Source organism: Micropterus dolomieu, linkage group LG16 (genome assembly GCF_021292245.1).
Source record: "Micropterus dolomieu isolate WLL.071019.BEF.003 ecotype Adirondacks linkage group LG16, ASM2129224v1, whole genome shotgun sequence".
Taxonomy (NCBI): Eukaryota; Metazoa; Chordata; class Actinopteri; order Centrarchiformes; family Centrarchidae; genus Micropterus; species Micropterus dolomieu.
In genome coordinates, this window is record NC_060165.1 from 14,110,750 (window position 1) to 14,133,180 (window position 22,431).

The window sequence follows — 22,431 nt, forward strand, 5'->3', positions numbered from 1 at the left end:
AAAAAAAAAAAAAAAAAAAAAAAAAAAAAAAACAACAACCCAAAACAAGAGGCATCCCATTGTTTTTGGTTTTAAGGCGGGGCTACGTTAGGCAGGGGAGGGAGAGGGCATTTTTCCTGTGAATTAAATTCTGTGCTCTGTCAGACCTCTTCTCCTCCCAGTTCAGCCCTTCCCTTCCCATCCATTCATTTGTCCGTCCGCCACTGTGCGGCCTATTTCAAGCGTTCAATGAGTTCCTGTGTGAGGCCCAGGTTGAGCAGCTGCATGGTGGGGAGTGAAGCCAGGTGTGGAAAGGCCTTGAGGAGCTTCTCCCAGCATAGCTCCAGCAGGCTGGGCACAGCCAGCCAGATCTTAAACAGAGAGCCAGTTCTCTTGTTCTCATGGATGTTCACCACACCCCCATGGATGTACATGCAGCCAGTCTGAGGATGGAGTGCAGGAAAGAGAAGATACATTTTATTTTACAGTAAAGACTTTACTACAGAAATTAACTGTGGCTTAAGGTTCTAAGCTCCCCAGTCAGCCATCAAAGGTGATCTGTGGGAAACTGTGACTGACAATTTCTTTTCAGCATGTTCTGGGCAAAGAAAATGATGTAGTTTCTAAATCAGTCAGTGGTGGTGAATCAGGTATGGTGCCATGTAGAAAGCTACTATAAAATAAAATAAGAATTCCAGCCTCACCATGTACATGCATCTGTGTCAACATAACTACAACAACATGCATGGCAAAAGTACAATTTCATAGTTCAATAAATTGGCCACAAGGAAGGACCAAAATATCCTCTGATAAAATTAGATCAATGAGAAGAGAAGTCCAGCAAATACATTTTTTCTTCTTCTGTCACTCATTTTGCTTTGATTACAGAACTTTATCTAATTCAAAAGGGACTTAGACTCAGCATCTACCTGAATTTCATTGGTTAGATTAGATGACTAGATAACTGCCTTCATGAAAAAGATTGTTCCCACTGACGTGATACTCCAGTACCTTAAACTGTAGCTATTTGTAAACAACAGATCATTAATTAAACGTATATACGTAGAGTGACTACAACGTGTAGTGTTGTACTAACTGGCGTGACAGCAGCACAGTGGAAGTAGGCCGGCTCAGGCATCACTGCTGGTAGTTTATTCCACTGGAAAGTCTGCAGGTTGATCTTCCACAGATCAGCTAATATCAATTCCCCATTGTAGCCTCCACAAATAAATACATCTACAAGAGAGAAAGGTGAATGATCATGTGGTTGTACATGTGAAAACTGAAAGGAGTTGCTTAAAATCAACTTAAATCAGAAGGTTTAAGATATGAGGATACACACATGGTAAATTCTCACCATTTCGTATTTGTACACAGCTATGGCATCTCCTGGGAGCAGGATACCCTGTCAAAAGCACAGACATTTTAGAGATATGTGAATGAGAACAAAACAGGCTTAGTTAATAATAAGGGGCAGACTACAGACCTATTTTGTCATGAGGTTTAGTTGTAATCTCCTCCCAGGAATTGGTCTCCAGATTGTAAGCATGTATCTGTTAAAAAGACACAATATTTACTGTGAGTCTAAGTGAGTGTTCAGTGCAGTTATTAAGATGGATTTGGCTTATGTACAAAACAGTAACAAACTGTAATTAACTTTTTTCTTTAAATACAGTACATGAGTACATTTCCTTGCTTGAAACACTGTAGTCACCTCTCAGTCTCAACATTCAATGTTTTTACAGCAGCAGAAATATTGGTACAAAAATAGTAGCTACCGAAGATGGTCTGAATATAACTATGTCACCTTTACACTTGATAATGTATTGCACTATTGTCAGCATCTTGGATATAAGCAAAGGAGTAGATTTCTATCTATACCTAATGCCGCCGTCTTGCATGTATATCTATGAGTGTGCAGTGTGGAGATATTTTTTCTGTCTACTTATTTGTAAAACCACGTTAGAAAATTGTGTTCACTTTAAAACATCTTTCATCTTCATCGGCGCACTGACAGGTTTGCTAGGGAGGAAAATATCATATATAGATCAGATATTGTGTCAGCTGTGATAAAAATAAAGCTGTAAGCAGTTCAGAGATTTGCACTTGAAATGTTTTGAAAGTTTTGGTGAGTCTACCCTTAGTGGTATAGTACCTTATCCAGAGGGTATGATGTCCAGGAGGTTCCTCCTCCGAGAATGTAAATCCTCTGTCCGTCATGTGCTATTTCATGCCTGTACCTGTCACACATACAATAGCACGCCATGGCAAGGGGTTTTACTACAGAGAAAAGATCTTTAGCTTGGGTTAATCCGGTAGCACATTCTGGCATCATATAGAAGGCGTACCGTTCCTCAGGCAGGTCATCAGGAGGGTTATTGGGCTTAAGGTGGATCCACTCCCTGGTGGTCAGGTCCAGCCTGTGCAGGTCTGTGCTGTAGATGTAACCTGTTGTCCCTCCAAACACGTACAAGAAACCGTTTATGATAACCATCGCCTATAGGAGGAAAGATTTGAAGCAGCGTTTAAAAGTTTGTGCATCCACTAGATCCAAATGGATTTTTAAAAAACTCAAAACTATTCAAGCAGTCTCTACAATATTTCAAATCCCTTAATTGATTTTTCCCCAGGACGCAATCAAATGACGAGGTGATTTAAGAGGTTACCTGTCCATAGATTCTGTTGGGCTTCTTCCCCCGACAGTTAAGCAGTGACCATCGCTTGTACTTCACATTACAAACATGTACATCATTGCCATTATTTTCACCAAAGGGGATCCCAGTACCGCCAAACACCAGGAGGTTGTTGCCATGCAGAACAGCTGAAGAAACACCGACACACCAAACTCAATTTTCATACACATTCCTTAATAGAAAACTGGATATTGTTTTGAGTATAGAACACCAATGAGTGCAAGCGCAATTAAGTATCAAAATGTTATATACAACATTTCACCTGACATAGACGCCAGCTCTGTGGGCATATAGCCCTCTGTTCGAATCTGCTGCCAGCAGCCTGTGGCAAAGTGGTACCTCCAGAGCTCCCTGAACAGTGGATAGTCTTCATTCTCTGAGCCTCCTGACTCATCATAATCGGGGTTGTACCCTCCGAATACATACAGGTTAGTGTTGTCAGCAACACAGCGATGCCCACTGCGGGCGGGGGGAGTACGATGACCTGGAGAGGAAAGAACAAAGTGACATAGGATGGACTAACAGAGATACTAGATGAGAGGTAAGACTGGACTAACGCATAAAAAGCTAAGTGCCTAATACAAGTATGTCGAAATACAAGATAAATTGGACCACCGGTTGTACTCCTTACAAAATCCTGAGATTTTGAGAAAAATAAGCACATTTATCCACTTTAGAGCTTTTCAGACCATTGTGAAATCCTTCCATTTTGATCAATATGGAGTAATAACATTGTGTAATCATTTTTCATTCTTCCTTGTCACAGGGTGCTATAGTATATCCCAGAATGCCCTCACAGAAAGCTGGGCAACACCATACACAGTCACCTGTGTAAATGAGCTAAGTGGTCAAACGCGTAGCTAGCTCTAGAATCAGGAGATTAATTATGACACTTCCCTAGTGATATACCCATTTCTCTACGAGAGCATTTCTTTGTGCATTGTGTTCACAGCCAGTTGAATATGAACTTAACACATTTGTTTGGAGACAAAAGGCTATAAATCCTTCAATGATACTTAAGCAATAGGTGTGTCCTTCTCATTATTCTATATATAAACGGCCCAAATAGTGCAGTCGGAATTGAATGGCACTTACACTAAAGCTGACAGAGAAAGAAGCTGATTCATCTCATACAGTAATATAGTTAAAATATAAAATTCACAGCAATATCTACCAGGCTCACCATTTTACCTTATAAGGAAAGCTATGCAAATAGCAGAAATTCTATCATAATTTCAGATACTGAGATGTTTGGCCTGAGGAATCAGCAGGCACATGATGACAGAAAAAGAGCACATTAAGCCAAATCTAATAATGTGTTCTCTGTTTAATGTACTAAGAATAGAATGAGGCCTACAACTCAACACATTTCTGCCAACTAATGTGTTTTTAATAATCAGGATTTGTAATGGACTGGGAAAGCACAGCAATTAAGGGAGGCGTAAAGAGACAGAGCAGAGGAATGTAGGAGCAGTCACATGGCAAAGCATCCACACTCATTCAAATCCAATACCACTAACACAACATCCGTTTGCAAGTTAATTACTTTGCTGTAGAATTATTATTATCTAAAACCTAATTAAATAGTTCATAATCATAGCAGACCATGCTTCACTGGCACACTTCTGTCCATGTGCTTCTCCCATTACTTTACATTCACTCAGAGGCTTTTGTCCAAAAGACTTACAATGAGTGCAGTCAAAACTTAAAACGCATTACCTACAGTTTCTACGTGAATATTGTCACATAAAAGGTAAATAAATCTTTTTTTTGCAGTCCTTTATGATGACTATAAGTAATCTAGATCATTGGACCCCGAGTTGGATTGTGACTATACATACAGGTGCCATCTGTGACACACACAAAAGAAAACATATCAGAACCAACTGATCTGTACAAAAGATTTACCACAACATAAAATACCTAGAGCTAAATGGAAAATTTAATAAATAAAGGACTAAAATCCTTCCTGGCTTTAGCTACACATCATAGATCATCTCAGCCATGTCTGTCTATTGAGTACTACGTTCTGCAAATAATGGTTAATAATACATTATTTTTTAAAGGCCTATAATTAAATTTTATATAAAATGAAGCGTTTACCAGTCGTGTAGCTTTTAAAAGCACAGCCTTAAAATTGGCATCAAGGTGTTTGCAGGTCAGAAAAACCTGGTAATTAATGATAGTGTCTCAGGTCCTATATAACTTACTAAGTTGGCTGTATAGCTAAACACGACAATATTTTACAAAAAGGTGACTGTAAAACAGTATGATATCCAGATTTAATTTTATAATAGATCTTTTCTTGGATATTGTTGCTAACAAGCTATTAAAAGGCAAACAAGCAGAGTTAATTGATGTTGCTAGCTTGAATGTTACGCTTAGCAATGTCACCAGTAAGGGCAACGTTTAAATTATTAACATTCAAAAGTGACATAGTATGTGCTGTAGCTGATATCAGTCACACGGTGTTTAGTCGTGTGGCAAAATGTGCCAACGTGCAGTATCTATCTACCTATCGTTAGCATGTCTTGCTAATGTTGTTGACCGACCTGCTAACGTCTCATCGAGCGGCGGCCTGCCTGTCAGTTTCTCGAATTTATTCAGCTGGTCTGGACTGCGAGCACTTTCGGCGTCCGACATCGTTTCCCCGTTACAATCCAGTCCTGGAGAATGTCACATCAAATAAAAGCAAAATCTGCTAAAGTGCCGATAAAACATTATACATCATTCCACATCTCAGTCACTTTGAAGCCATTCACAAACAGTACCCCCCCGGCCGTGAGACCTTCGGCCAATCAGAGCGCTTATTATTAGGACGTTGCGTCATTAGAAATGGGCGGGACTGCGCGTGTCTCAAAAACAACAACAGTTTCTTTCTGGCCAAGTGCGGCGTTGCCTGTGCACTCTCTTTATACTATTATGCATCCGAGCCGAGCTGTGCGGTAAGTGTTGGAAATGACTCGTGGTAAATAGAAAGTTAACGTTTCACAGGAAGTGCTTACACTAACGGGGCTGTTGCCAGAATGTAAAAATAACCCACTGGGCTCATTCCCCAGCAGAACCCTACCCTAAGACATGATTGACCCCACCGAACTCTGTAAAATGTCCTGTGTATTTTAAAATATCACAAAATTTCACATTTTTCAGTTATATTCAGATATATACTCTATGCTTTTATCATCATCATCATCATCATCATCATCATCATCATCCATTCATTCATTGTGGAGTAAATAGCCAGGAAGGTCTATCCTATGTAATGCTACTTGAGAATTATACAAAATCTCCTTTTCATTTATTTAGGGGTTTTTTTTTTTTGCCTTACAACATAATAGTATCAGGACCAGCATTTTTTTAAACTATGTCATTTTTTTGTAATGATCTTCATGTCATCAAAACCTCAGTTCCCAGAAATATTAGCAAGGACATGAGTGTCGTGAGTCCTGAAGTCCTGAACACTACCGAGCAATATCACAAAAAACATGATACAACCTTAAAATCTCTGTGCCTTTCAAAGTAGGCTAGCCTAATTATAAAGAGATTGTGCATTGCTTCAGCATACCTAGGCCTACCTTATAAAACAACATCCTATCGCTGACAAAACGCTTTTTAAGATATCCTTCTGTGTCAGCTTTCATTTGAGTTTTTTGTTAGAGTACGAAATAACGAAGTGACTAAATAGTGCCCTCTACAGTATGTGGTCGTTTTAAGGTGGACTGGTGGTGTGAAAGTGCTCTCAGGATTAGCTACCAGCAGTGGTGGGATGTACGGATGTGAAAAAGTCAAGGGTGTAGAATTTCGTTTAGTAGGTATGGTGGACATGCCCCTACAAATAGTGAGTATGGCCCCGGGGCCCTACATTGATGCGGGGCCCAAAGGAAGTGTGGCAAGTAGTAATAAGGTAATGATATCAATTGCAATTTTTAAATAATACTGTGTGCCACACTATATTACAATATAAAGAGCCCTAAAGTAACACGTGCATTATAACCTAATATTGATGTAGTTATACTGTATTTAAGTTAATTTTGTGCTTGAGTGGTGCATATACCCAATTAAAATAATGTTTCTTCAAGTTACCCCATACAAATTATGAATTAATAGACATGGACACAATGTACAGAGAGTACAGCCCTGCAGCTCTTGCACATACTGTATCAGTATAACAATCGAATAACATCAAATGATTTTGGTTACTCTCCCAGGAGCCATTGTTTGCCATGTTTTTTTGTTTTAAGTTGTGACGCTTTAAGTAGCCTACATTTAACTAACAAGGCAAGGCAAACTTTCAACAACAAGGCAATTCGAAGTGTTTTATTAGACACATTTTTTAACATCTGGCATATTGCTATAAATAATTCCTACTTGATAAATACTTAGAAAGGACATAATGATGGTATGTGCTACCGGAGCACCTGCTATATCCAAATGAGGCTGGCAGTGAAGAGGCCAGGAAGGTTCATGAACTCAATGAGTTTTGTGGTCGGGGTTTTACAAAGCGGAACGATTGCTTTCAGGGTTTATTTTCTAGGGGACCTCAGAGCCGATCATGGCGACTCTCGGCGGCAGTCGTGGGGATCGTCTCGGCAACTCCAATCAACAAAAGTCTTCTCTTGCATCTCCAGAGAAAGTTCGCGAAATTCTTAATGAAGGGGTGTCATCAACAAATGTTGGATTGAACAGGTGCAATTTCTGAACACTCGTGCGCTATTTGTTTTGATTTAAAGGGGCCGAAGAACAAGTTGGCTAAGCTAGTTTGGTTAGCCACTTAGCCTGGCAGCTCTGCTACTTTAGCCGCCTTCACTTAGCGTAATGTGAAGGGGGACACGTCTCCGCAGACTTGGGAGCATGTAGGCCAAGAACGGGAGTTTTAAACACCATTGTTATTCCTTGTGCTTATTATTTAGGCCATGTAACAGACAGATATGCTATGGTTGTCGTCATGTTATCGCTCCCTTGCACAGTTAACGTTACAGTTAAATAAGGGGGTGGGGACCTGAAGTTTTGGTTTAACGTGGTAACCCTATATTTAGTATTGGCCACTTGCTGCCAGACCAGGTTAAATACATGTAGGTAGACTTTCTACTGCGTGTTAATACGATAGACAGATATTGGTAAGCAACAAGGTAAAGGGAGCCACTTTCCCATTTTTCTCTGTTACGCAAGTTACATTCAGGTGAAGAGTTGCATAACTGCATGTTAGTGCTTTTTATTTTTCCTTCTGTTAAATTAATTTCCCCACCAATTAACTGACCTCTTATCCATGACTTGTTTAATTCTATTTGATTGGTCTTTACCTTACATTCCATGGATAAGATTATAAAGAGAAAGTAGGGATCTTAAAGTACACAGTACACATATTTCATCAATTACAACTTTTTTATCATTCAAATAATAAGCAAGTGTGTGGAAACTGAAGATCTGTTTTTCCCATTTGTGTGGATTTCAGAGGACAAGGAGATTTGAAAGTTCTGGAAGTAAAAAGCAACACCCAAGCACCTTGTGAGGCAACTAACAAAGAAGCCTTTTTCTCAAGAGTGGAATCCTATTCAATATCCTTTTACTCATTACCTCTGACCCAGTATGAGGCATCCAGGGTATTTCTTTTTCAATTACAGAACCATGTGATCACTAGGACAACACAGTAATGTATCATTTTGATATTTGAGGTATGGTGAAACCCCCGCGACCCTGTACGCAGGATAAGCGGTTGACGATGGATGGATGGATGGATGGAGGTATGGTGAAACTTGATCCATGTGGGGGAAGGCAGAGAGATCCATTTTAATTCACAGTAATAATGAATGTGAAAATACTTATTTTTTATACTTATTTTGTTAGTGAATTATTCCTTAGCGTAGCACTGTTTGAAATGGGTAGGCAAACCCCGCACACTGTCCCCTCTGATGTGTGCCAGATATGGCTGGATCAACGTTGGCTGTGACATGCTCAAGTGCTCCAGCTGCCAGGCTTTCCTTTGTGCATCCCTACAACCGACTTTAGACTTTGAAAAATGTGAGCAAAAGTCAATGTCACACTTTAATATGGCAAGGTTAGACTGTTGCCAGTCTGCCATAAATTAAATGTCAAGCAACTCTCCCTCTTCATTTAATAGATGAATCCCGCATTGCAGAGATTTCGAGGCAGCTTCAGACGCAGCATGAGAAGTTTTGCCCCTGGCCTGACTTTCCGTGTCCAGGTAGGACCAACCATTTTGTATTGCATATGTATAACCACTAACAAAATAACAATGACCTTAACATGACTATGCCATTTCAGCGGCATTAACCCTGAGTTATCTACATGATGGTCAAGGTGAATGTTGATGTCATTTCAGAGCGGTTCTGGCTGGTTCCAGCCTGTGAACCATCTGCACTTCTCACTGCCTTCTTAGAGCGTTTCCAGAGCGCCTGCCTCCTTTCACAGCAGCTGCCAGCCATGAAGCCTGAGCAGCTGAAATCTATGGTGAGGCCAGGGGGAAGAGTCTTACCCTTTTTGGATCATGACAAACTTGTCCTCTGAAACATTTTGAACAGTTCAGTTTCAGCTGTTCACATGTAATTAATGTCCACTGTTTCCTTGCAGTCCCTTACAGAGGATGTTATCAGTGTTATACTTCAGTTGATCGAGGAAGAACAAAAAAGAAAGGCAGGCACTGCATGTTCTGAACCTTTGGCTGTCCAGGTGGCTGCATGTATTGTTTCTCTTTGCGGTTGGGCTGCAAGGTGAGATCAAACTCCTATTTTGCTGTGCTTGACTCAAATACATTTTCATCACATTTTCATATACACACACATTGATATTGCCAGAAACTAGAAAAAGCACACAGAATGTTATGTCCCATGTCAAATAAATCCACAATGATGTTCTAGCTGCATGGAAGAAAATATATTGAAAGGACAGGGGAAGTAATGTAGAAAATGAGAGAAACATGGCACTTAAAGTTATTAGCACTCCTCCACCTGATCAAGATGTCTGAGCCATGGATTTCTCTATCTTAGCCCTGCTCTGCGAGCCATGAACCTGCCCATCCTCACCTGCTCGTACTGTATGCGCAAGGTGGGTTTGTGGAACTTCCACCAGATGGAGGGAGCTGTAAGTGATGGAGATGCCTTACCAAACACGGTAGGCCCCTCTGCTCAAGCATCAGTTCCCGCCTCGGCACCTACGCCAGAAAACCAGGGGGACCAGCCTGCTTCTGCCTCATCCACCCCTGCTACAACTCCATGTCGCATGAAGCTGAGGAGCCAGGACTCCACCCGCTCTGACCAGGCAAGCTTTAAGCAAATGAAGGTTGACCAGCTAAATTAGCTAGGCGTATATGGACATTATTCATTTTAAGTAGAATTACTTTATGTGTAACAGTGGCAAATGAAATCAATGATGTGCCAGGCTGTTTTTTTTTTTTAACCACCATGCTCTGGTGTGTGTTACAGGGTGAGGGAACCTCCTCCCCTGTGGCTTTGCGTGCCCGAAGCAGGGACTCACCAAGCCCTAGTGAAGAGCTGCCCAGTCCTTTGACCAGGGGCAAAAGGTCCGCAACTCGCGGTAGAGGACATGGGGACAACTTGGGGTCTGATGGTGCTGCCAGCCTGCAACATCCTCCGAAACGCCTGTGCCTCTCATCAGTTGGTGGTCCTGTAAGAACGTTACTGCAGATTTAACATTCTCATACAGTGCTGCCTGGCCATTGAGAAGTACTAGCAATGATTTTAACACTTGCATTGAAGACAGGACTGCACAGTTAATCAACCTCTATGCAGTCTCATTCTTGCATGACAGATTTTGCCACATATAGCAAGAAGATCCATTACATCGAGGTCAGCGCTCCTATGTAGCACCAACAAATGACAATGATGATGAATTGTACGCAGACAGAGTTTGCAAGCAATGTTTTGTCATAGTCGTAGCGCAGGAGGTTAACACTATACATTTATGCAAACACCTGAAATGTCATCACATAGTTTTGCCATACTTGTGTCAAGTTCTCATAGGCACAAGTAGACACGGATGCTATATATAAACATTGTTTTCCAAGAAATCATGAGAGAAATTTCCAATCCCTATTTAGACTGAAAACAAATCTCTCACTTTATCCACTATTTCACCCTAATTCAAGACTGTATAAGCTAGATACTCATTCTAGTTAAATTTGAAATAAGTGCTTTTACATTACTTATTTTGAATTGGCCATTACAAACAGCTTCTCTTTTAAATCAGGATGGGCTCCTGCCTAGGAATGCATTTGACCCCCTCGCTCAGCACAGAGACTGGTGTCCCTGGATCTCTGTGGGAAAGGAGAATGTGGATCCGGGGTCGATCCCCTTTTTGGGTAGTGGCTCAGCGCTTCATCAGCAGGGCTGGAAGGCTGCTCTTGACCTCCTCATGCCCATGAAAAAGAACTCTAATACAACAGGAGGCAGTCCAGGACAGGTGAGTTAAGACTTCTGAACTTTGTATTTTACAACAAAGCATTCCCAACAAAATGACCACATCACATCCTCTAGAAAATTATGCATAGAAATACATGCTAATTTCTCTTTTTATTACACTGTTACTACATGGCTATCTAGTTTTAATTTAAACAATGTCTGACGTGTCTCTATTCTCTCTTTCTTCCCAGGGCCCTCGTGACAAGTCTAAAAGGGTGTTTGATATATTCCGTCAGTGGCAGGTATCCTCCTCTACATCTCAGTAGTTTTTTTCATCCAAACAGCTTCCCAACACTGAATTGATGAACTGACCTGCCCTCCATTTTGTGGTACAGAGTCCGCTGTGCAAATGACAGGAGTGTCATACCATAATAATGTATGCCATCCCTAAAAGTCAGGTTTACAGTCAAAGTTTTTCTGGAGGGATAGGAAGTTGATTGTGTCTTCAGGTAAATGAATGAGTGTCTTCTCTGTGAACAGTGAAATATGTGAAGGATGCCTGTGTGGCATTAGAACATTAGAATTCTACTTCATGAAAACTGGGATGCGCATCTACTGGGGAGCCTAAATAGGCCACGTATTGTGTGTACACAAGTAGTCCTCAAATAATGGAACACCTCTCGGCATTAAATTGACCACATGCGAGGCATCTGCTATGAACGTCACATGAAGTCTGCTTCGGTAGTCCTTTGTGACATCATGATGGTCTGGATTTCTGTGGAATAAAAGAGACAAGAAATCCCTGATTATGAGAAAGGGCCAAATGGCCTGACACTGGAAAGGCAATATTTACCTTCAATGTATGTTTAGTCATTTGAGGGAGTGGTAAACATTAACCTCAGATTAGCAAAAAAAAACTGTGAGAAAGTAATTTTGTGTGTACTATTGTGGATATGAGTTCTCTTTGAAAAGAACAAAATCCTTTTGGAGTAGTGAAATATTGCTAAAATTATGGCAGGCAGGTAGAGCCATGTGCCATGAATTCCAATCCTTTTTTAAAAATTAGATTCAGGATGCCTGTGCTTCCCTTTTGCCTTCCTGTGACATCACATTGCTAATTCAGTCATTTCTGTCTGCCTGTGCTTTTATCTCTGTAGAATTTCCTAAAAGGGTTTAATAAAATGCTTTTCCGAAAGTTTGTCTCACTTTGCAAGTCATTTGTCTAACATTTGAACTAAAGAAAAGATGAATAAGAAATTAAATTAATTATGCTTTTAAAACAAGGAAAATACATTTAAATATGTGTAGGTTTTGACTTTGACTTGGTTCTTTCTGTGATTTGCTACTTTAAGTTGCCTATAGTACTCACTGGCAGCCATTTTGTTGCATGTAAATATCTTAACCTCTTTGGCTCAGAGGGATGACAATAATTGCTGTTTCATACAAATGACTGTTGTATGTTTACTTTATTGCAATGTAGTTTTGTGATTTAATCATTTGTGAGGACACACGTGCTTGTCAAAGCAGGTATGAGGCTGTATTTGTACTAATGGTATATTTTTAGCTATTGTTGTACTCTTAACTGCTTTCAGTTGAATATGTCTCATTTGTATCCTGTAATACTGCACATGTCAACAACTCTTAAGTCTGATTCCCCAGTTCCCCAAAAAAGATCTATATGCGGCAACATTTCTCCCACTGTTTGTATTGTTGGGAGAATGTTTTCTTCCAGGGATTGTGAGCTGTGGCCAGACATTTTGTGGTATATATTCTGGCATCCAGCATTTGAGTGTGTCACTTACCTGTCTGGTGGAGAACAATGAAGATGGGCAAAACCAAGACAGCAAGTGGCACTAAACTGAGAAGAGCCTTCTAAATTGCAAAACCCTAAAGAATGTCTTAATAGTAATGTTTATCTATGTCTTGATATTTCAAATTTTTTATTCTTACATTTGGCACTACTACAATAATGTAAGTTGTGTGAAATGCCACTTTCACAAAATACAAAGGCAAAGCTGTACTAAATAAAACTACAAAGACAGCCATTTATTTTTGACGTTTTGTCGCACACATGTGACGTTGTCCGCGGAGTGATCGTAGCTTGTCAGAACGCAGAGAGGCAGTGAACGGCAGAGGTCTAACGTTAGCTTAGTTACTCATTAGGACAGAGAGACATTGAACCGTGAAGACGTTTTGCGGTGAACATTTCTGAACGCAAATGTTAACTTTCGGATAGTACCGTTTGCTAGACTGTCTAGCGTTTCGGGGGCTAGCTTTCAGTTTACTTACTGGTGTTCTGCGGTGGAAATAGCAAAAATGTCGTCTCCAAGTCCGGGTAAAAGGCGAATGGATACCGATGTGGTGAAACTGTATCCTTTCTGAACATAAACAAGACTCGCAATCGCTGTCCTGATATAGCTTATGTGGAATGTGATGTGAGAAAACCATATGTCTTGAAGCTGCTTTTATGGCTTGGTAACCCATAGCAGAACGATTTTTTCATTGTGAATGACTGGTGTTTTTTGTGTAAACAACATTTTGCTAGCAAAGCCAAGTGTTTGCTATTTATGTCCTGCGAACCTCCAGTCTCTTATCGGGACAGCTGTATCAGCTAACCAGAACGGTCCCATGTCCTTTTCCAGCTGTATATTTGTAACATCACCGTTGGCGTTTGCTGTCTAGCTTGATGTCTTTATTTAAAAAATGAACGTTACTGCAACAGCCGAGCGGACGCTAACGTTGTTCTCCTTTTCAGGAATGTGTTTCATCTTGTTGCACTACCAAGAGCTGGCAGCGGTAGACTATAAACACCTTAAGGTCATTTGGTTTCTTTGTCCAGCCTGTTGTTGTTTGGGGAGTTAAGTTAAACTGCCCCTTTTACACGTTGACACAGGAGCTTGTTTACATAACGTAAAGCTAACGTCAACTGAAAATGCTGCTGTCTTTTGTTCTACCCTCGTAAAAATGTTGATGTTATGTCAGCATGGATAGCATTCTGGCTCTTATTGGCTTTGCTCTGAAGCCCTACTAAGGGTTTTCTAATTGTGTTATTGATTTTGCCACTTGCAATGTTACCTTGCAACGCCACTGAGCTGGCTGGCTAGTCTGCTGGTTAATTTCAACATCAAAATGGCCACCTGATCTGTGTGTCTCACTGTACTTCAGTGTCTGCAGGCAAATATACGGGAGCCTACCATGTACCGTTTTAGAGTGGTTGTCATTTGTAATCTTATGATTGTTGGAATTGGGACTGAGCATGGCTGCTGTTCAGTGGGACAGCAGGTGTCATGGGCCTGCAGTCGTTTCACTGTGTAACGCTAACTTTTAGGTAGGCCTCTCATCTAGTGTGTTCTGTTTTCCAAATCGTTGTAACCATATTTACTTTTGTACTGCTGGTTTATTTGTTCAGCGTCACTTAGGGCTGACAGGGGGAGCTCTAAAAAAGAACCCTAACAACATATTTCCAGACCATACAATGTTCTAGAGGAGCAGTATGAACAAGTAGTTTTGTTTTTGTCCCAGCACAGTGGAAACCAGCTTAATGATTGGGTAGCCTGTTACTAGCCGGAAACCACAAGAGGGCGGGACTTCTAACAGCTGATGGGATGGCAGTACAATTTAGGGGCTAGAACTGTGTTGGTCAAAACAAACCAAAAACAAGTGGAAGTTGTCCCAGTGGTTAAAAAGGAAAAGTTTGACAGCGTTGGTAGTTTGATCTTTTAAGTTTTAATTTAAATTGAGTTACTTTTGTTAAAATGGCCATGCCATGCCATATTGATTATACATTTCATTTTACACCCTACCTCATACAATCATATTAGAGTTCTAATATCAGTGGCCCTTACATTTTGAAACTGCATGTGGCTGCAATATGTGAATACACACCAACAAGGAGGCTGCAGCTAGTTCTTTTCAAGCTACGGTTCTCTTGTTTTTTGGCCTGTTGCCTAGGGCATTTTGTTACGTCTGCTAGCTAGCAACAGTGCTTGTTTGGGCAAGTTTATGCTCCCCCCACTCGACTCCACTTATGTGTAAGCTGTGGCAGCCACGGTAGAGTGGGGAAGCAGACAGGCAGCGAGGATTGCAGCACACACAGCCTCACAGTAGTAGCACACCACCTCTCCTTCTTGAGCTACTTGACTGACAGGCAAGAGCAAGTTTGTTGTACGCCACCTGCTCAATTCCATTCAATGACCTGTGTGTTTTATGATACTATGGGTGAGCAGTGGTCAGCAAGTGTTGAGGAACAGCTATGTGTGTTTTAAATGTAGGTCTACAGAATTGAGATTTACTGTTTTACATAGCACTTGGGTTAACTGCTGGAAAGGCTGTCTTGTCAGATTAAAGCAGTGGTTCTCAAACTGTGGGGCAGGCCCCTCTGGGGGTGCTGTAGAGCCACTTCAGGAGGGTCTTGGATGTTGATCGGACCTAAAGTTGCATGAATATGATTCATGTGGTGACGTAAACAAAAGTGCTCTAATGCTAGCAGGGCTATTTTGCTAAGATGAAACTTGTTTACTTCAATTGCCTGTATTGTTAATGATTGAATGAAATCCACTTCAGCTTGGGTGGGGGGCAGGGGCAGGAACTTTTTTTGGCTTCTGAAGGGGGGGGTGACAGAAAAAGTTTGAGAAGGGTTAAGAAGGGCTCCAGGTTGCTGGTATGGGAAACACTTCCTTCCTTCCTTCCTTCTGTTTGTGTCCCCAGAGAGAAACTAGCAGTAACAACCTCCTATGTGCTCTCTATTCCTGCGTCTTCACTTGGTGTAACCAAAACCTGAAACTCACACTGTCTTTTAGACAGGAGCAGCGTCTTTCTGATGGGCTGACACTGTGAGCCCTCACGCATTAATTTGCTGCAGCCACCGGAGAGCTGAGAATCTAGAGCGGAGGCCATTAGGGAACACATGAAAATGAATGTCAGAATGACCTCAGCATGTAGCATCACTGGTTTTAAGCTTTGTCCTAAGCCAGGCCGACTGCTGTCAGCCTGGTTTTTGCACCAGATGTACAGTCTTTTTGTTTGCATGCCACTAGCCTGAACTCTTTGTACTATTTAATGAAACAGAGTCATGGATAAGGCATTTAGTGTTGGTTTACACTGACATTGTATTTTTCTGTGTGTATCCTACTTTTTCACTCGTCTTCATTGCAAACTTAAAGCCCTGAGTGGCAAGAGACATCTTGTTCGTTGTTCAGTTCTTGCCAAACTGTTGTCCTAAACTTTAAGTTAGTGTTATTATCCAGTGACCTGCGTAGCTTTTGCCCCTGGCTATTCCGTCTTGCTCTTGTATGTGTTGCTTTAATTTTGGAACATGGTGTTCTTGAACAAGAGTGTAAGAGCGTATCATTTCAAAGAGCTTTACATTCAGCCTAGTTGTGTGGGGTTGACTGCACATACTGTGTAGGAGTTGTGCTGTTATTTGCATGTATTCCTCATTGGTCTACTCACTTTACAAATGCTTTTGAGCAGTAAGCTGCAGGAATTTGAGCACATGTAGATTAGAAAAGACTAAGCCTATTTTGAATGTTAACACAATGGATTTTAATGCAGAGAATGGGACAAAAGGAAATCTGTAGAATCATTTGTACAACAGTTTACATTTAGTCAAGAAGAAACCTGAAGAACATAAGGTGTGTGTGTGTGTGTGTGTTTTTTAAATCATTTTCATTGTTGCCACAAAAGTGATGCATGTTTAAAAGACTGTCAGGTTTTTTCCTTCTCAACAAGGCTGTTATTTATTATTAAGCTTCCCTTGCTTGTCATCTAAGTGATCCAACAGAAAATTAATGTGTTATGAAAGCAATTGAATGGAATAATTAAAAATGTATAGGTACCCTGCTAAAAGATGTAGGCAAAGAAATGGTTCTTAGCATCAAGGAGAAGAGTTTGAGACTTTCTCCCAAATATTGGGAACCTAACTTTCACTGTTTAGATCTTTTTAGGGGCACTTCTTTAGTCACTGCTGAGGCTATTTTCCTCATGAAGTGATCATCTTTCATCTTTCTGCCTGACGCTTTTATCCAATTGCTATACATGTCAGAGGTCGCACGCCTCTGGAGAAACTAGGAGTTAAGTGTCTTGCTCAGGGATACATTGGTACATGGGTCACAGTGGGGGATTGAACCCGGGTCTCTCAACCTTTCACTTTCTGCTGGGAGGTCTGAAACTGATTGGATAGCAGTTCTGTCAAGCATGGCCACCAGTGAATTATATTGGAGACTGTGGGGAGTTGTTGGGAGGGGTATTTCATGCTTCATCTGTCATCACCGACCACAGTATCCCTCATGATACCTGGCATCAATTCCAGTGTATATGGGTTTTTATCAATTCACCCCAAATTGGCTATATCGGATGATCCAGGTATGTTGTATGTCATGTTTTTTGCTTTATTTTTCACCTTTCAAGGTGAGTTTGCATTTTCAGATTTACTTCAAGGATCCTTTTTTCCCCCTGGAGTGACTGTTGAGGCAGTACTTGGCCTTCAGTAATCCTGATTTATTCAGTTGTTCACAATCAGAGGGTAGGTTTCCCACACCACATCCCTCCACCCTCCCTGAGTGGAATACCAATGCCGAGCTTTATCTGCTCTCCGCTTGGTGTTTCGGACCCATTGTGCCCTTGTAACATGACATCCGGGCAGCATCAGCAGCAGACTCTTTTGTGTTTCCAGTTTACAGAAGACCCTGTGACCTCCACCTCCCGCTGCTGTGTCAGACCATGTCACACAGTCACAGGCAGCTAATCTGCACCCAGCGCTATTGTCGCGGAACTGAACCAACTAGACGCAGGTTACTGTAGGGAAGGAGCCAGCAGTTTTCTGCCTGTTCCTGACTAAGAGATTGACTGAATGAATAGTAGCATTAGATGAACCCATGACGAGAATGGAGAAAGTTCTGGTCTGGCGATGACGTTGCAGAAACCAACAACATGCTTTGTTACAGTAGCAGACACTAAAGATGCTAAGAAGGTTACAGTACACTTGTAAGCCACAGTGCCATTTTGCATTATGCTGACAGCATAAATGGCTGTTGCTAGAAAAACGCAAAATAGATGTTGTTTGGATGGGAATCTACTATATGTTTGGTGATGGGAGTTTACCTCTTCCATGTTTTTTTTTTTTTTTTTTCTCTGCCTAGCCTTGCTTTAGTAGGCATTGACCATACTGTTAAACCAGTTGAGCCCAGTTATCACTTTGTAGTTCATGTTTATTGTGGCTTAAGGTTAATACTTAATCTGTAGTAAGAAGCTCAAATACTGACTAAGGAAATATATGGCTACTAGGTAACCTACTGGTACGTGCCCAACCAGTGATAGTATGGAATTAAGAGGGCTGAACTGAGAAATGTATGGCGTCTTAAAGTCCTGGGAAAGCTGGTAATATGATACCAAAATATAAATTGTTTTTATTTTGTATACACTCAAATATAGTGTTTGTCTTAAGATTTCTATGTTGTGGTTCTTTGGCTGTGTGTGCTTGTGGTAATTTGTAAAAAGAATGTAATTGTAGGACAAAAAAAAACTCCCTACTTTTGTCTTTTACCTTTTGTCTATTCTTGTTAGTCTGAAACCTTAAAAATATTACTGTTTCTGCTTCTCACTATCTAGATCTCCTTTTTTGTATGATTGCTGAGTGCACATACACTTTTGTCTGCGTCCAGCAGATATTCAGAAAAATCTGTTGCATCATCCAGACCCAACTGAGTTCCTGCTCTTTTTTATTTTTTTATTTTTTTTCCTTTTACTTCTTCATGTGTGAACATAAGCTAACCTGGTACATTGTAGACAAGGCCCCTTCCAGTCAGGGGCGGCCCCACATTGATTGACAGTCCTGTTTTGGGGGTCCAGGAGCAAGACATCTCTGACAGTAGGAGATTTGAGGCCCTCACTATTAATCCCACAGTGCAAACGGTGAAGCTTCCTGCACGCATGGCTGAGTTCCCTTAGAAAAACAGATGGACTGAAGTTCCTCTCTTTGTTTTGCTTGGTTTTCTTTTCTTGCTCTGGGGAACTCAGTCTGTCTCTGCCGCTCACATTGCACTGCTGCTTTAAGTTGGAAATTTGAAGGAGTGATGATAGGCTAGCTACATGTTTGGTCATAGTTGGCATATGGACCACTGACGGTGAAAATGTTAACTTTAAGATACCCCCTTGTTTTGGCCAAAATAGCTCATGTATGACGCAAAAAAGCCTTATCATAAAAGTGCATCCTACACAATCCACACCCTATAATTGATTCTATCTGGTAATCTGCCTCTGTGCGGTCTTGTCTGTATCAAGTTAATAAAATGTGTGTCTGTCTCTAACTACACTGAAATTTAGGTTGGCAGTTTCCTCAGCATGTCAGTATTGAAATTCAGGTAGTTTTTTGTCTTTACAAGAGACAGCAAATTCTGTCTTGCCTGTTGGTAGATTTGCTCATTAAAACTGTTGCCTCAGATTCAGGTCATTGTTTCTCCTGCCCTGGCTCAGTTTTGTGATCATTAATAATCATTTTGTTTGTGTGTACATGGACGGCGCTCAAGCCTGTGCAGAGACTCTACTCTTGCTGTAAATAGACTGTTTATTTAGTGTTGGGCTGAGAGGAGGAGCAGCTGAAGGATCCACATTTGATTGCAGTGGGTGGGCTCTCATCTCTCACCAGAGAAGACAAAGAACTTAGCCTGTGCAGTACTGTGCTGCTCCAGCTCTCACACAGGGAGGTAGCCATCAGCTAACATAAATACTCAGGGCTGTATTTAATGGAAATCAAATCTGTATTTGAAAAGGATTATAATATTTTAGGTTAACTGCTAAGCATTCAGTATTTTTATTTCATTCTTTTTTTTTTTTAGGTGGATTTAACAAATAGATCTTTTATATTGTTTCACTGCGTGCAAATGGTGGACTGCAGACATGTGAATTTTCAAAACTCTCACTATAATGTTGTACAATTGGTTGAAAAGACTGAGAGCTGAGGAAAAACACTAAATGAATGAGACCAGGTAAAATGTACACAGGTTCAACATATCTAGATTATCTGTTACATAGTTACTTTAAAGTCAACAAAAAATGTAATTGTCATAATTACAGTTGGAGACGTCATCCCTTGCCTTATTATAAATGAAATATGTTAAAATTCTTGATCCTGGCCTTTTTTAAATCAAAGCAGAAATGAAACTGAGGCATTCATGTTCATTTACTTCCTAACCAGCATCCAGTGAGTGCACCACTTAACAGCTAACAGACATTTACATGTGGATTTCAGTGAGACTGGCCTTTGGTGCCATACGTCCATTGATATGTAAAACCAGCCGCAAGGTTTTCTTTGACACGGACCGCACACGCTGGCACCAAGTGCTCCATCGGTATTTAAATACTTTGAGTCACAACGAATGCTGCAAGAACAGACAGTTAAAGCCCAGCGTTGCTTGATAACACTGCACTTGAGATGTTGAAAGGATAGTTGGTCGTTTAGGTTTTGAGCTAGATTTCAGTACAGCAAAGGAGAATGCCTCTTTGTGTTTGGCTCTTCAAACTTATGAATGTTGGGAAAGTAGCAGATATGTGATAAAAGCAGGAAGCTAACCTACTTGATTCCATATTACTCATAGTTAGTTGTTAGTAGTTCCATAAACAACTATAACAAAACATACTGTAACCTGTCAAAGTGGCTGCTATGGAGAAAAATGTATCAGCAGCATGGCTGCACCAAGGCCTAAGCCTTTTCACTCATAGTGCAGAGCTTTATGGCCTGTTAGTTTGGGGGTAAATGTCACCAAGTTCCAGTGCAAACGAGTGCTATGGCACATTTCTCATTATTATTATTATTAGCCTAAACCTTATGGCCAGAAGAATTTCTGAAATTGACCATCTGACCAAGGATTTTCATTTTATTTAACTTCTTTTGAGTTCATTTCCTGAAATAATTTGTGAGGCAGTAGTTTTCAAAGTAAAGCATAAATGTGAGGATAACAGAGCTGTTTTGTTCAGGGTTATGGTTTGAATGTAACCAATATCCTGCCAGAGAAGCTTGTGGTTTTAGTGATAAGCAGAGGTTAAAGATAGTTAACATGTCTCGTGTCATGCTTTTAAAATCTTGACCTAAAGAACGCTGCATGTCCCAAAACCTCTCGATCCCTGTTGTGGAAAATCACTCCTTGAGGCTAAGTATGTTGTTGGACAGGTTATTAAGACCTTAGTTCCTCTGAGCACAGCTACCCAGCTAGAGCAGAGTTTTCTCATATCTCTTGTGGGATATTGGCAGGAAAAGGGGAAGTCAGAGCAGCTGGCATGACCGCAGGCCTGTGACTATCATACCAGTACGTTTATTCAGGTATCAGAGCCAACCATTGCAGTCATGAACAACCAGGACCCCACTTGCCTCATAGTAGAGCTGTGAACAATCAGGCCATACATTGATAGTGAAGGAACGCGGCTTGTCTAAATAAGATTTGGGACCATAATAAATGGCTGTATGCATAGCATTAGCTTGCATGTCCTGTACATTTCCAAATCAGTCAAGCAAAAACATTTAAACTCTTTATTCCTATCTCACCTCTAATACCATTGACCACCGTACATGTCAAGAACCCTGAGTTCTGCCAAGCTGGCTTAATGATTAGCTACTTAACCCAAATTAAAACTTAATTTGTTAACTTGGTGAAAATGAGTATCTAGGTTTCTATTGCTGTAATGGCTTTTTCCGCCATGGTAATATAAATGTTTTTCCAATCATGGTAATATATGGTAGTATATAAATTTATCGAAGTGATTGACTTGTTGGTTTCACTTTGATGTAGCCCTAAAGGACTTCTTACTTAAAACAAATCTAGAGTGCGTCTCATTTTATTGGACAGCTTGATTGATTGTTGGTTATTAACAGCTGTCAGCTTGGTATAGGACAATACTTATTGTCATAAAGGCAAGGCAAGTTTATTTGTATAGCACATTTCAACAACAAGGTAATTGAAAGTGCTTTTAAAGCCAGTATTTTAAATGAAAAAGTTATATGGAGCCATCTGTAGTCTGGATGATGTTAAATGTGGCCTCTTGTCTAGTTGATTCTCATTTTCATCTCTTAGCTCACCATGTATCCAAAGGATTATCCATCTGCTTAGCCAATGGGCTTGGGTGGGGAGTGTGGTGGGGGTCCTGATGGTTGAAATGGTTCATTTAAGCTCCAAATCTGCATTCAAATTGAGATTTCGCCTTAATGAGCAATAAAGAAAAGTAAACAGCTGGAGGAAAATGTTAGCCCTAGTATGAGAGGGGAGTGTGAGAGGTGGAGAGACAGAGAACAGAGGAGTGGGTCAGTGAGGATGCAGGGGAGAACGGTGTTTGTTTGGAGTTGAACTGATTAAATCACACTCTCAGAGCACCACCGTGCCTGTCACTCGCTCTCG

The 22,431-nt window shown here is 40.7% G+C and overlaps 3 protein-coding genes across 5 annotated transcripts in view; 2 read left to right on the plus strand and 1 right to left on the minus strand.

Annotated features, from left to right (window-relative positions):
• Positions 1 to 6: 6 nt before the first annotated feature.
• Positions 7 to 5,457, minus strand: klhdc10 (kelch domain containing 10). Of its 2 annotated transcripts, none has more exons than XM_046072127.1 (9): positions 5,225 to 5,457; positions 2,935 to 3,156; positions 2,646 to 2,800; positions 2,328 to 2,476; positions 2,135 to 2,219; positions 1,466 to 1,532; positions 1,322 to 1,384; positions 1,076 to 1,215; positions 7 to 422 (listed from the first exon to the last, which is right to left on the minus strand). In XM_046072127.1, exons 1-9 carry the CDS (start codon positions 5,313 to 5,315, stop codon positions 213 to 215), a joined length of 1,182 nt encoding a protein of 393 aa, XP_045928083.1. In that variant the 5' UTR covers positions 5,316 to 5,457; the 3' UTR covers positions 7 to 212. The 2 variants fall into 2 exon arrangements, with proteins under 2 accessions (XP_045928083.1, XP_045928084.1); XM_046072128.1 differs by having other exon boundaries at positions 1,337 to 1,384; positions 5,225 to 5,456.
• A 1,722-nt stretch (positions 5,458 to 7,179) lies between these two features.
• zc3hc1 (zinc finger, C3HC-type containing 1) lies at positions 7,180 to 12,242 on the plus strand. Of its 2 annotated transcripts, none has more exons than XM_046072508.1 (10): positions 7,180 to 7,358; positions 8,125 to 8,227; positions 8,540 to 8,690; positions 8,767 to 8,874; positions 9,013 to 9,140; positions 9,261 to 9,400; positions 9,677 to 9,947; positions 10,112 to 10,315; positions 10,896 to 11,108; positions 11,299 to 12,242. In XM_046072508.1, exons 1-10 carry the CDS (start codon positions 7,225 to 7,227, stop codon positions 11,371 to 11,373), a joined length of 1,527 nt encoding a protein of 508 aa, XP_045928464.1. In that variant the 5' UTR covers positions 7,180 to 7,224; the 3' UTR covers positions 11,374 to 12,242. The 2 variants fall into 2 exon arrangements, with proteins under 2 accessions (XP_045928464.1, XP_045928465.1); XM_046072509.1 differs by having other exon boundaries at positions 7,185 to 7,358; positions 8,791 to 8,874.
• A 914-nt stretch (positions 12,243 to 13,156) lies between these two features.
• The window catches only part of ube2h (ubiquitin-conjugating enzyme E2H (UBC8 homolog, yeast)), a 29,750-nt gene continuing 20,475 nt past the window's right edge, over positions 13,157 to 22,431 (plus strand). Inside the window, exon 1 of the mRNA XM_046071845.1 lies at positions 13,157 to 13,416. Coding sequence (XP_045927801.1) covers positions 13,364 to 13,416 — 53 coding nt within the window. The 5' untranslated portion in view covers positions 13,157 to 13,363. The remainder of the gene's footprint in view (positions 13,417 to 22,431) is intronic.